Source organism: Sinocyclocheilus anshuiensis, unplaced genomic scaffold (genome assembly GCF_001515605.1).
Source record: "Sinocyclocheilus anshuiensis isolate Anshui unplaced genomic scaffold, SAMN03320099.WGS_v1.1 scaffold58, whole genome shotgun sequence".
In the NCBI taxonomy this organism is placed as follows: Eukaryota; Metazoa; Chordata; class Actinopteri; order Cypriniformes; family Cyprinidae; genus Sinocyclocheilus; species Sinocyclocheilus anshuiensis.
The window spans coordinates 353,928-368,368 of NW_015547688.1; the positions used below are offsets into that span (position 1 = coordinate 353,928).

The window sequence follows — 14,441 nt, forward strand, 5'->3', positions numbered from 1 at the left end:
GAAAAACTGAACCAGAGTTGTATGCTAACTCCGAGGATGCAATTTCAAATTAAATGGCCTCCATCCTCTTCCTTGAAATCAAAATGTTTCTCTTTGCAAGTACTTCCTCATATTCTTCTAAGTATTTATACAGCCATTGGTTGACCTCAGATTTCTCAGTCAAGACAATGTAATGGAATTTCCGCCATTTGTTTGCAAACCCCTGCATTATAAAATCAAACACCATGTTTACACAACTAAACTAGAAATGATTGCAAAGGAGTCTGTAAATCATATTGATACACCTACACTCTAAAAAATACTGGGTTAAATACAACCCTTGTCACAACTGTCCAGGATGAATTGCTGAGTGCTAAAGTAAGTAACAAACTTAATATAAAAAGCTACATTTCTCCAAATCTGTTCCAAATAAGGTAACAAACTCAACTACATCTTGGATGGCCTGAGGGTGAGTACATTTTCTATTTCTTTAATTATATGTTCCAAATTACGTAATAATTTATGATAACACAATTGACACAAAACATTAATTCCAAATAACAACAATCACGAACCCCACCCAAACAGCAGGCTTGAGTCTTGAAGAGCATTAAATGAATCAAACATGCTTTATATTTTGTACTGTATTCATAACTTTTTTATTATTATTATTATTGGGTGAGTAAATATCTACAAAAACATTAAAATGTCAGAGCCATCACAGTGTGTCATGGAACATACAAATGCTCTGTTAAAACTATCTTACACACAATATTAATAAAGCTTACTAGGATAGATTTTACACATATGTAGGTTTGACTCTCATATTTAACAAATCATAATCACCCTGAAAAGAGAGTCCCCTAAAAACACATCTAAAATGTAACAAAGAGCCAAGCTAGATTTTGATCTCCCACGTCCAGAAAGTCCTGAGCGTACCATCTAGAACTATATGTCTTCGGTTCGTTCTCAAGGTCTCTGGACTTAAACACCTGTAAAACACACACATTAATGGTGAATTGCTGATTAGCATTATAAAAATGCTCATGAAACATTTGGTCATCTGCTGTTTTGAGATTGCCTAGATGTTTAGCAGGACACAAAAACAAACATGTCAAAACTCATTTATGTAGATCTGTGAAAATAAGACATAAGACGTTTTGTACACAAACAGGAGGATCTTTACATCAATGTTTAATTTAATTAAAAGCCAATGCAGTGTGATTCTTTTCCATGTAGACCCATGAAGCATGATAAAAAGCACGCAGGACTCATATTACAGCAGTATATGTAACAATAAAAAGTAGTCATGAGACAGAGGACCAGTTACAGGAAATCCTGTTCTTGCTTTGCTTCCTGTTGCTGTTATATTTGAGAGATATCACAGCAGCACTAAGTTCTGTTACGGCTATCATGCTTTTTTCCACTCTGGGAAGCCATTAAAGAACAGCTTTTCCAAAAGCTTTACACACTTCTCTCAAAACTCATGTGATTTAGAAAAGCACAAAAGCTTTTTACTGATGAAGAAGCAAAAGAAGAACCAGGGTACGAGGAACTAGAGGACAGAACTCATGAACCAAGAACATAGGAAACACAAGGGCTATATATACAGACAAGGGCAGGGAACACTTGGGGAGACAACCAGGGGTAACCAATCAATAACCAAACTACAGAGAGGCTACAAAACCAGGGGCCCGTTCTTCGTACGTCGCTTATTACACCCGAGATGAAATGTCACATCCGAGATGATATCATTGCGCTAATCAGGTTCTGGCTAATTTGGTTCTTCGAACGCACCTGTTGTTGATGATTAGTTTGGCTGGATTGAGTTAGCTGAGATAATTGCGCGTTCATGGGTTGGTTTAAAAGGGGCTATGTATCGATACTCGAAACCACGATCAGCAATGCAGCGATTGGCTGGCGGCAAGACAGCAACGTAACGACGTCATATAATTAAAAAAGACACCTGATGAAAAGCTTGACAAAATTTTGGACTTTTATAAGGAAACAGCCAAGCTACATAAATGTTATAATACAGTAGATAAATGTTATCATGTTCAAGACCATGCGATGTGCTACTCCAATCATGCGCTCCCACACTCCACCCACGTGTGACGAGTGGGGAGGATTGAAGATCCTGATACCATGATATCAAGATCATGTTATCTGCATCTCCTGCGCTCCACCAAGCCACTCCCATAATAGCTGTCATCGCTCAAATTAATGCACGACTCTACATTTTCTGTACAGCATGTGTGCAAGACTCGAATACAATTATGAAGTAATAATTTTATGACGAATAAATCTTTCAGTGAGTAAAACTGGCTGTGTCTATAGTATTAAAGACTACACAACATTATTATATTATCTTTAAATTCATTTTTAAATGATTATTATTTTTAAATTATTGTCCCTGGATTAGTAGGGTACTCTTGTAATAAAGTAGCGGTGGTAGAGGACAGATTTTAAGTATCAATTCTGCTTAAAAAGATGCAATCTAATCCTGTTTACATGAAATAAGCCTGCTCCCGAGCAGGTTTAAGTTTACGGACCTGTTGCTATAGCAAGTCCGGGATGAGCTTCGAAGAACCAAATAATCCAAGATCACGTAACTATAAGTACAAACACAACACAAGGAATGTGTATCACGCGTGAATGCCACAAACACTTGTGAAAAGAAGCGCTTTAAGAAAAAGTGCACTTTGTGATACTATTGAATTAAAAGTTTAAAGTATTATCTTTTAATAATTTTGTGGTGATATAAAAAGTACACTTAACTTTGATTATAATTTCAACTGTTAAATGTTAAATGTTTTTTTCAGTATTACACTTAAAGTTAATACATTTTAAATGTACTAAATTACTACTTCATTTGTCCTTACACTTACATTTAAATACATGACATTCAAGTTGGCATTAAAGTATATTTTAGTTTACCATGAAATGCTTGTTAATGCATTCTGCAGTGCACTTTAACCATATGTGACCCTGGAGCACAAAACCAGTCTTAAGTCGCTGGGGTATATTTGTAGCAATAGCCAAAAATACATTGTATGGGTCAAAATGATTGATTTTTCTTTTATGCCAAAAATCATTAGGATATTAAGTAAAGATCATGTTCCATTAAGATATTTTGTACATTTCCTTCCGTCAATATATTAAAACTTAATTTTTGATTAGTAATATGCATTGCTAAGAACTTCATTTGGACAACTTTTAAAGGTGATTTTCTTAATATTTTGATTTTTTTGCACCCTCAGATTCCAGATTTTCAAATAGTTGTATCTCGGCCAAATATTGTCCTATCCTAACAAACCATACATCAATGGAAAACGTATTTATTCAGCTTTCAGATGATACATTGACCCTTATGACTGGTTTTGTGGTCCAGGGTCACATATTTCAAAGACAACAGAAGTAATTATGAAATTACATATAAAAATGCACTTATGTCCTACATAAGAGAGCCAAAAACACTCTAAAGTTCAGCTAATTTTATTTCATATAAATTTAAACGATAATAAGTTTTCATTTAATTGCAATTAACATGCAATGGAGAAGTGTTTGAAATTATACTAATGACTAATTATTTCTGTAATTTGTATTCTTTTTAAACCTGCAAAAGTGTACTTCTTGTTCACAAGGTTTGTATGCTATCTGTTGAAACAAAATGTGTGTAATGTCTTATCTTTTGGGAGTATCTGTTTTTGGTAATATCTGTTTTTGGGAGTATCTGTACGCTGAGGGGATCAACTCAGTGAATGGTACTACGATGCTACACTGGCCAAAAAAAATAGTTTGAGGGCTTCGGAAGCTTGGGGCAGTGCATGAATAAAGTATGTGGTTAATGTAAAAGATAATGTTTTTCTGTTATTTTGTCAATTACCTATTTTGATGTTTGTAGCTGTTGAGGTCTGTGTGCATCTTTTGCGTTTTAAAATGCTTTACTCTTCAAAGCCAATTATTTTAGGCTTTACTTCATTTTAACTATGTGTAAAACTAAAATATTGACTACTGAAAACTTCTTGTGTTGCTAAATGATAATTAGCTAAGCAATGAATCAATAATTTAAAACTGGCTAGGCAAACGAGTATTAGTGGGGACTGATATTAAAGGGGTCATATGATGCGATTTCAATTTTTCCTTTCTCTTTGGAGTGTTACAAGCTCTTGGTGCATATTCGTCTCCTCCGCGTCACCCTAGCGCCATTTTGGAGAATATCCACTGGACGTAAACAGCGTATGCTGTTCTGTTTCAGCTGCGTCACACATTTTCTATGTTGTTTACGCTTTGATTTGAACAAAGAAGACGAATTGTTGAATAAAGTCGTTATTTTTGTTTTCTTTGCGTACAAAAAGTATTCTTGTAGCTTCGTAAAATTACGGCTGAACCCCTGATGTCACATGGATTATTTTACCGATGTCCTTGCTACGTTTCTGAACCCTGATCGTGGTAATTACATTGCTGTCTATGGGAGGGTCAGACAGCTCTCAGAATTCAACAAAAATATCTTAATTTGTGTTCCGAAGATGAATGGAGGTCTTACAGGTTTGGAACGACATGAGGGTGAGTAATTAATGACAGAATTTTCATTTTTGGGTGAACTATCCCTTTAAGAGAGAACTCAAGTAACTAAGTGCATCATGTTGCCTTGATTCAAAAGACAAAGAAAATGCATTAATATTTACATTTCTAGTGTTTTATTGCTCTCACCTTTGGATTTGTGCTTGATGACAAACTGTTTGCTCTTTTTCCCCAGGATATTGGACGCAATGCATGTATATACTCCTGGGCTCAAAGTTGCAGCTCTCAAAACAGGCTGATCAGCCTTCTCCTGAAGGTTTGAGGAGGTCCAGACATACACAGGAGGTGGGTTACCCTCCGCAGTACAATCCAGCACCGTTTCACTATCCTCACTGATGTCCAGTATCTCTTCCTCTGGACTGCGGAAGACCGGCGGGTCTGATGGAAAAAAAATTAACAAATATTTAACATTAATAGCTATAAAATGTCTTCACTATTGGGTATTGTTGACTTTATTCACCTACATTGAACAGCAATGTTGAGAACTTCAGACTGAACTGTTGGAGGAGGTTGAGGTCCTTCTGCTCCCAGTTCCAGCTGTGCTTCACACCTGTATTGAGCTCCATCATCAGCTCTGTTTGGGACAATCAGCAAGGTGGAGGACACCTGGACCGGTGTTGCAGGGGATAACTCCGAGAACGAGTGGTTGTAAACCTCAGTTTTTCCTCTGTACCATCGTAAAACAAGGTACTGGACAGGTGCGACGTTCTGCACCTCACACTGTAGCTGGTACTCTCTTCCTTCCACCACTGGACTGCTGTGATTCACTAAACTTATGGACACACTGTCTGGTTTGTCTGCGTGAAGACAATTGCGAATTTAAACAAAGGCATTTAATGGAGATTTTCATAACAAAACATATTAGTTTAGACCAGTTTGGACCAGCTTAAATACCAAAGTGGTTTTGTTTTAGATGGTTAGTGCTGGTCTGTTTCTGGCACAAGCTGGTTATTGTTGCAGGTCGACCTGTTTTACCAGTGTAACCATGTTAAAAGCCACTTGGTAATCAAAAGTATAGTTTGCACCAAAATGACAACTGTGTCATTGTTTACTCACCCTCATTATTCCTTGATGATCTTTTTCTTCACCAAATCTATTGAAATTTAAATTCTGCTTATGTTAATTTAAAAATGCTGCCACACAGACTCATTGTGGCACATTACATTGCTTGTTGCATTTTTCGTAACATTTTCAAAGTAAAATGTGCATTGAGTGGCACTAAAAGTTCCGTTTTATCCGAAACAGATGAACTTTAATCTGGAAGTGCTTTATCACTTTGGTTGTTTTATGTTTCACGACAGTTCAGAAATGATATGTCTGGTGAGTGGTGCTGAACCGTTAATATGCTCTATCACATACACCCTAAACCCTACCATAAAGCTAACCAATATTGTTAACAAAAGAAAGCGTGAGAAGAGAAACAGACACATTTGCTGAAGCAACCATGCCATCTTAGCTTGCTTCTACAAGTCACATGCCTTGTGTTTCATGAGACTCTTATCGCAAATGCAATGCTATACCAGGTGACCTACCAAACAATTTCACCAAGCCAGAAAACCACACATATGAGCTTGGTTAAGTGATTAAATGCCAAAACGTATAATATGTAAGAAACCATGTGAAAATCAGTCTTTAAGAATGGATAATCTGCGTTTGGTCCAATTCTCGCTACTAACATATCATTAACTACGACTTGTGCCTCAATAAACTCATAATTTGCTGCTTATTAATAGTTAGTAAGGTAGTTGTTAAGTTTAGGTATTGGGTAGGATTAGGGATGCAGAATATGGTCATGCAGAATATGTGCTTTATAAGTATTAATAAACAGCCAATATGTTAATAATAGGCATGCTAAAAAGCAGCTAATTAATAGTGAGAATTGATCCATATACTAAAGTGTTATCGATACTAAGTGTTATTTTTAAATTTCACTACACTCTAAAAAATGCTGGGTCAAAACAACCCAATTGCTGGGTTTGTCCATATTTCACCTAGCACTGGGTTGTATTTAACCCAGCATTTTTTAGAGTGTATGTTTGTGGTGTGTTGCGAATGAGTAATGACAACGTTTACTCCTTTTAAATGGATTGACATTAAGCTGGTCATTTGAAGCTAGATGCAGCTAGTCTACGCTGATTTTTTTTCTTCAGAAGATCATTTTAAATACTGTACTTACTGTATAGAACAAGGTTGAGTCTTTCCTCACACTGTCTGGGTGCAGTGAAAAAAACACCATAGCAGATTGGCTCCTCAATCCAGTAAGTCAAACTGTCCACCCGCCACTGAACACTGAGGTCATTCTGAGTGTGCGATGCAGCAATGACCGATTCCCATCCCAGCACACGCACTGGACGAGAGGCCACACAGCTGACCGACACCGGATCCCCAAATTTCACCACTACTCTGGAGGGAGATATCTCTAGCGAGCAACTGTCAGCTGACACTGAAGGAGGTGTGAATCAGAATCAACAATATCACAAAATGCTGGGCTGTTTCAACCCAACTTTGGGTCAAATATGGACTAACCCAGCAGTTGGGTTCAATTTTTACATTCAATTTTTCACCCAAAAGTTGGGTTAGTCCATATTTGACCCAAAGTTGGGTTGAAACAACCCAGCATTTTTTAGAGTGTAATATGCCATATATAGAAAATGTAAATGCTATTTGAAAACAATTATTACGCAGTAAGCCAAAGTTTATTTCTTCTAAGAAATACTTTTATGTAAAAAAGTTTTGAATGAACTTTACAAACTTCCAGAAATATTACAGTTAAGTTCAATAGGTTTTCATTGGAAGTTGGTAAGTGTAAACAGATATGCACCTCATAACTGTTTACTCTTAACTTAACCTGAAATATTACTAAACAACTAGCGTTATTTTCACAGAGAAACATCTTACCTATTCCGATAACGGACAGACCGAGAAAGCAAAGGAGATTGTTTTTCATTTTGATGAAAATGGTTGAAATCTGCTATAGTCCGCACACAGAGGAGAAAGAAATTCCGACTTGGTCTTGCTTGGCAACTAAAAACTGAACAGTGACAGCCAACAAAAGCCTTGTACTGAAGGGCCTGGAGGGGGATTGAAGTAGTGGGCCTCATTACAATCAGCTCTCCCTCTTCTCGCACCTCAGTATTTCTCATCCTCTGCGATGTATCTTGTGAAACTGTCTTTTTTATATCACATTTGAGTCTAGCGTACTGAAGCATTACCACGTTAGAATGTCTCTTTAATTTTATAATCGTATTTGTCTTTCAACTTGTAGTTGCTAATTGCAATAAATAGTTAAATTGCTCATGCTTATTGTTTTTGTGGATCGCCGCATGCATCACACATAAACTGTATTTTAACTGATTGTGCACATTTAATTTTCATTATTTCACTGTTTACGCATACCATCTCGTTAATTTTTAAATGAGCTTATATGAGTTAAGAGCTACTGAGCTCCAGCTATAGCTGTCTTAAAATGCTTCACTGCAGTGAGGTTGCTATGCCAACACTCACTCACAGAGTTTTTGGCAGACTGAAGTCGCACAGGTCACTGTGTTAAACACACAAAAGAGACACAAAGAAGACTTCATTTAAAAAAAAACATAAGGATTAGAATTGATGTGTTTCCCTACTTCCTTGGGTGTGATACACACCCCAGTGACTTGAAAGATTCATGGGTCCCACTTTATATTAGGTACTTTATATTGGCCTTTACTATGTACTTACACTTAAATTAATCATTTGGTACAATGCACTACATGTTTTTACGTTGTACTTATATTTAAAAAAATACCTGCATGCAGAGGCGGACAGTAACTAAGTACATTTACTTGAGTATTGTACTTAAGTACACTTTTTGAATATCGGTACTTTACTTGAGTATTATTTTTTCTGGAAACTTGTGACTTTAACTTCACTACATTTGAAAGACAAATACTGTACTTTTCACTCCACTACATTTCTATCAAGGTCCTCGAAGTAGAAAGTCGTTAACAGCTTTGAAAGTCAGTGGGTGATTTTTTTTCTTTTCTTCAGACTGTTTATCAGTAATCCCTCTTGGGGCTACATGAAGTGATTTCCCAGCATTTTTTGAGCACTGACCAGTTCCAAATGTGATATTTATTTACAACTATTCAATAATAAGAAGTTAATATTGTGGTTTATATTAGACACAATATTGTCTGATTTTGCTAAATTGTGTAGCCTGCATGTAATTACATCTGTAATTAATTTCTGTAATTACATTTATAATTACACTGTTGACCCATCCCTGACAGCTTAACCCACCCTTAAACCTACCTATACCACCAAACCTGTCCCTAACCTTACCCCTATCCCACCTCAATAGCAGCAAAAGTGTTTTGCAATACAATATGAACATAACTATAGTGTACTTGTTTTATGTAAGTACATAGTAGTTAAGGCCACCTAATATAAAGTGGGACAGATTCTTGACATTCATGTAGCTATCCAGATGCTAGTAATTTGTTCAGGTTTTTAATATTGACACATTATAAATTAAACTAGGTTTGTTTTAGGCTCAGGTGTTCAGGGTGGTTGTTTACTGGCCCAAGTCAAAAGAGCCCACCCACAAGTATTGTGATATATGGCAAATTCACACTCTGGTTGAAGGTTAACACCTTCTTCTAAACATATAACACTTTGAGTCATTTTGACTCCACCCTGTCACAGTTTCCACTGATACTTATCAAGCACATTTCCCCTAACAAACTGAAACTGAGCAAAATGAGAAAATAAAATGAGAAGGAAATCAAAGCCAAAGAAGTCAACATTTATTTTGCTGCTGTTCAACCACTCAAAATAAATTTTCTTGTGTTTTCCAAAACATCCTAAAGGGCATCCGCTAGCCAAAAGGATGTACATCGGGGGGAAAAGTTTTTGGAGGTGGGGGCCGAGGGAAATGAGATGTTCCCCTTGGTAGTTGACGCCCTGTGCAGTCCGAGTGCTCATCTTGTGCTCAGCTCACATTCACACCGAATACAGAAGAATTTTAAAAGCTGCTCTGTGCAATGAATATACATATATGCTAAATACTTTCTAAATGCCGTGTTACAGGGTGGCAAACCATATACTATATTACTAATGCAATATTGTAATGTTTTCAAACTTGCAACTTTATATACCCTCATATTAATTAAGAGACAAAATGGAATATTTGTTCTGTAAAATGAATTTGTCATACAGCAATGAGGAAAAGCTTAGGAGAACAGTAAAAAAGTACAAAATCCAAATGAACATTCGTGAAAATACACTTTCCAGTTATTGTCAGATGTTAATTTCATGCTAACATCTAAAGGCAGGAGTTTATTTATAAATAAAAGTGATGTGTTGTAGTGGTTCCCACTGACTTCATATGTATGACTGATGAACCACTACAAGTCAACACATTTTTATGAATTCCCAGCAGAGTAGAAAGAAAGAAAATACAATACTGTGACTAATTATCTCTGTTGTGCGACTATTAATTACATGATAGTAATCAATGCAACCGACAACTGGAAAAAAGTAAGAACAGTCCAGAATGTGGGACGAATACCTGTGGAAGAAAAGCTGTGTTAATGACGTAATTTAAACATTCAAGTGTTTTCAATGCTGAATCCCTGTCTACAGATGCACTCTTTAAAAATACAGGTTCCAAAAGGGGGGGTTCCTGATGGTGCCATAGAAGAACTATTCTTGGTTCCCCAAAAGTTCTTAAAACTGAAACTGAACTGTTTTTGTAAAGAATATTTTAATAATCTAAAGAAACATTTTCCAGAAAGAACCTTTAGTGGAATGGAAAGATTCCATGGATGTTAAAGGTTCTTTGTGAATCCATAGATGTCAACAAAGAACCTTTATTTTTAAGAGTGTACAAAAGAGTGACTCTGGTTTTACACCCAGAAATCAAACACGATGTATAAAATAAGAAACACCCAAACCAACATTTAGAAAAAAACAAAAACATAAATATGCACAAAGTATTCAAGTCATCAGATAATGTCTCATATGTGCACTCATTATTAATGAGAGCAAAATAATACACACATTAAAAAAAAAAAAAGAATACATAATGCAAATTTGAAATGTTTAAATTAACATTCATGAAATCTTATTCAAATATAAACAAAATAATAATTAATGAAATTTTGCATTTTACAAAAATCAGATGATATGATATTTTCATTCATAACCCACCTGTAGATTTGACGATGAACACTTTGCTGTCTTTTCCCAGAGCGTTTGTGGCGGTGCATGTGTAGTTTCCTGAACTGAGTGCTGAGGACTTGAGCACTGAGGAGCTGTTCTTCTCTTTCAGATGATCCCATGTGTATGTAGCAGCTGGTTTTGCCTTCACTGTACAATCTAGCATGACCTTGTCGTCTTTAATGATGGTCTCTGTTGAACTGGAGTGTTGTGGTTTATCTGAGGAGGACAGGGATACATTTCTCAGCACAACAGCAACATGATGAGCAGCTGTTAGTAACAGATCACTAAAAATACTGCACAACTGAAACCTTTTTATCTGAGTTCATTCAATTCATATCTAATATTTGATCAAATTATCTCAATTAATATGGAAATCTCTGAGTGTGATGAAATATGACAGTTGCACATCCGTCACACTAGAAGGCCCTAAAGAAAATATAAACTGAATTATATGGCTAGCTTAGCAATAATAAACTTACAGTATACTTCAACATTAAGAGGATTTGATGAAATTGTAGGATGAGGTTGAGGTCCTTCTGCTCCCAGATCCAGCTCTGCTTCACCCCTGTATTGAGCTCCCTCATCAGCTCTGTCTGGACGGATCAGGAGTCTGACAGTTTCATTCACTGGAGTCTCGCTAGTGTCAGTGAAGGTGGTTTGATCCAGCAGAGTCTGTCCTTTGTACCAGTTGACAGTGAGATTCTGAACAGGAGCCACATTGTGAACGTCACACTGGAGCTCATACAGCTCTCCCTCCATCATTGGTCCGCTGTGATTCACAGTGCTGATGGACACACTGTCTGGAGTCTCTGTGGAGGAAGATTTACACACTCTGAAATCTGCTGTGATGAATGATGAATGTACATTTATTAGATATTTCTGAGAATGAACAGAAAAAATATCAGTAACAGAGAAACTGACTGTAAACAGTGACTGGGAGCTCTTCTTTACACTGATCCTCATTGCCTATTTTATAGTTTATGTAGCAGAATGGCTTTATGTCCCATTCTGTCAGTTCTGGCACTCTCCATGTGATCAGACTCTGGTTTTTGGTCATGGGCACTGCTCCCTCACTGGCTTCCCATCCCATCCCTTTATGCGGGACTGAAGTGCTACAGTTAGCTGCAACAGAACCGCCGTATCTCACAACAACTCTCTGTGGGTTGAGCTGAACAGGACATTCAGCTTGTGCACCTGTTAAACACATTGAGAAGGATGCGATTTAAAACTGGTGAAGTTACAGCACAGAATAGCAGCACTGAAGTATCAGATTACAAGCAGACACAAAAATAACCTACAGTACCATGAGTCCTTAAGACTTACAAACTGACCACTGCGTGCATCTAGAGCTTTGTATTTTATAGAGCTGGGCAGATAACATTTTGTTTTTGGTTGCTGTAGAAGTCCATCTATTGTCATAATCATATGTAACAAAAAACTGTACTGATAAATGCAGTAGCAAGACAACATTTGGCAGTGTTGGTCCAAGCTCAAACATGTCAACTGAATAGAAATTAATTCAACACTCCAAACATTGGTCCTAATAAAAAAAAGACTAAGTTATATGAGCAATATCACTCTCGTACTCGAGCGATACCGGCTCTATATCAGCATGGCTGTGATTAGGCCAGAGGCACGAGGCCGCTGATATAGAGCCCGTATCGCTCGAGTACTCGAGTGATATTGCGTTTATACAACAGTTCGACGGAACATGTGTGTAATTAAACAAGAAACAACGGAGTGCCTAATAAAACCCTCTTTTGTGCGGAACTACTTCCTTCCGCCACGGATTCAAAGCTGAAGTTGACAGTTAAACATGCGACACTTTTAGAATTCGTATCAAGGGCATGTGCTGCTTCAGTTAGGTTATTAGTGAGAAATAATGAGGTTATAAGAGAGAAATAATGAGGTTATAAGAGAGAAATAATGAGGTTATAAGAGAGAAATAATGAGGTTATAAGAGAGAAATAATGAGGTTATAAGAGAGAAATAATGAGGTTATAAGAGAGAAATAATGAGGTTATAAGAGAGAAATAATGAGGTTATAAGAGAGAAATAATGAGGTTATAAGAGAGAAATAATGAGGTTATAAGAGAGAAACAATGCGGCAAGACGTGCATCTAATGAGAGAGAGAGAGACCGCGAAGCTAGACGTTTCTTATTATATTAACTAACGTACTCTACGATTAACTCATAAATATATTTAAAAATATATAATTAAATAATTAAAAAAAATATAGACCCGGCTAGAACAAGCGGAGTGATACAAAATTGTGAAAGTGCGTTCCTGTAGCGATACCAGTACAATATCGCACGGTTCTCAACCAATCAGATTTGAGAACCAGAACGAAATGTTGTATAAAATCATTTAATCTCAAAGAAAGCAAAAGCTAAAAACGTATCTAGGCTCATTCCATATAAAGAAAGTTTGCGCTTCAGCATACGAACCTGTGAGACTCACAAGCTGTGAAACTGCCGAGAGATAAACAAATCCAAAGAAAAGTTGAAGCATATTCATTGTGCTCAAGGAAAAGCAATTGAACAGAAAATGTTGGAAATAAGGCCCAACTCTCTGACAGAAACTCTTACTGTACAGTCTGTGACTGAATAGCTGTGCTTTGAGCACACAATAATGAAGCAAAACAAAAAAAAAAAGACCAAACCCCGTCCCCGCCCAGAAAATATGTTGAGAGGTAATTTCAGTCGACTGACTCCAAGAACTGTTCACATTAATAGATGGCCGCAAAACAGAAGCAGAAATGAAACCAAATTAACTCTAGTAATAACCTGAATCCTTGAAATGAGCTGAGTTGTGGTTACCCTATCCAGATAACCAGAACATCTGTAGACGTGGCTTGGGGTTGATTGACACAGGGTTCTTTTTTTGGGTCATAATTTGATGCTTTCACAGAAATTTAACATGCAAAACAACAAAAACCAATCTGAACATTTTCCAAACATTTTCCAAGGAGTCCAAGGCGGACAAATGGCCCAGTTTTTTTTTTTTGCATACAGCGAAAAATTTTTTGCCCTCTTGTGGTAATTGCAGGATACAGCAACAAAAACCAGAAACATCTGCCTGACTTCAATGGTGAGCGTTCATCCACAGCATCAGGCTGAGAGATCATGCGGACTGTGGCCTGGGATCCTGTGAAATAGACTGCATGTGCTGAATATACAGTATGTCTGGAACCTCACATGCCATTCTGACCAGTGTTTGGTGGCAGACATGAAAGAAGTGACACCATGTGTTTGCAAAGTTCACATCGATCCATTTTCCAATCCAATTTCCAATTCAGACACCATAGAGGGGAAGAAGAATACTTTTATAACCGTTGTTTGGTGCAAATCTGAGGTTTCTGAGATTATCAATAGCCTGCTTTGCACAGCAGCACAAACTTTTTTTTCTTTCTTTTTTTTTTTTAGGGGTTTGTTGATGCAGCACTTTGTAAGTTCTGCTTCTGATTTATTTTTTAGTTTCATCATTGCTATTGAGTGGCCAACTGTCATTACAATGGTGTCATTTGTGAATTTAATGATGCCACTTTTGCTCTGTGTTGCACTCTGCACAGTAGGTAAACATTGAAAACAGCTTGGGGCTGGAAAATGGAAAAAACAACATCCGTTGCTGGGAAGGATTTGACGTAAACATGGGAGATGGGAGGTGTGTGAATCCC

The 14,441-nt window shown here is 36.9% G+C and overlaps 2 protein-coding genes across 2 annotated transcripts; both read right to left on the reverse strand.

Annotated features, from left to right (window-relative positions):
• Window positions 1-658: 658 nt before the first annotated feature.
• Window positions 659-7,601, reverse strand: LOC107703361 (hemicentin-1). Its single transcript, XM_016505959.1, has 5 exons — window positions 7,462-7,601; window positions 6,740-7,006; window positions 5,028-5,360; window positions 4,693-4,941; window positions 659-971 (listed from the first exon to the last, which is right to left on the reverse strand). The coding sequence occupies exons 1-5, from the start codon at window positions 7,508-7,510 to the stop codon at window positions 964-966; spliced, it is 906 nt and encodes a 301-aa protein (XP_016361445.1). The 5' UTR covers window positions 7,511-7,601; the 3' UTR covers window positions 659-963.
• Window positions 7,602-9,339: 1,738 nt separating this feature from the next.
• LOC107703328 (vascular cell adhesion protein 1-like) lies at window positions 9,340-13,410 on the reverse strand. Its single transcript, XM_016505917.1, has 5 exons — window positions 13,213-13,410; window positions 11,686-11,958; window positions 11,244-11,573; window positions 10,753-10,980; window positions 9,340-10,111 (listed from the first exon to the last, which is right to left on the reverse strand). The coding sequence occupies exons 1-5, from the start codon at window positions 13,280-13,282 to the stop codon at window positions 10,041-10,043; spliced, it is 972 nt and encodes a 323-aa protein (XP_016361403.1). The 5' UTR covers window positions 13,283-13,410; the 3' UTR covers window positions 9,340-10,040.
• Window positions 13,411-14,441: the final 1,031 nt, after the last annotated feature.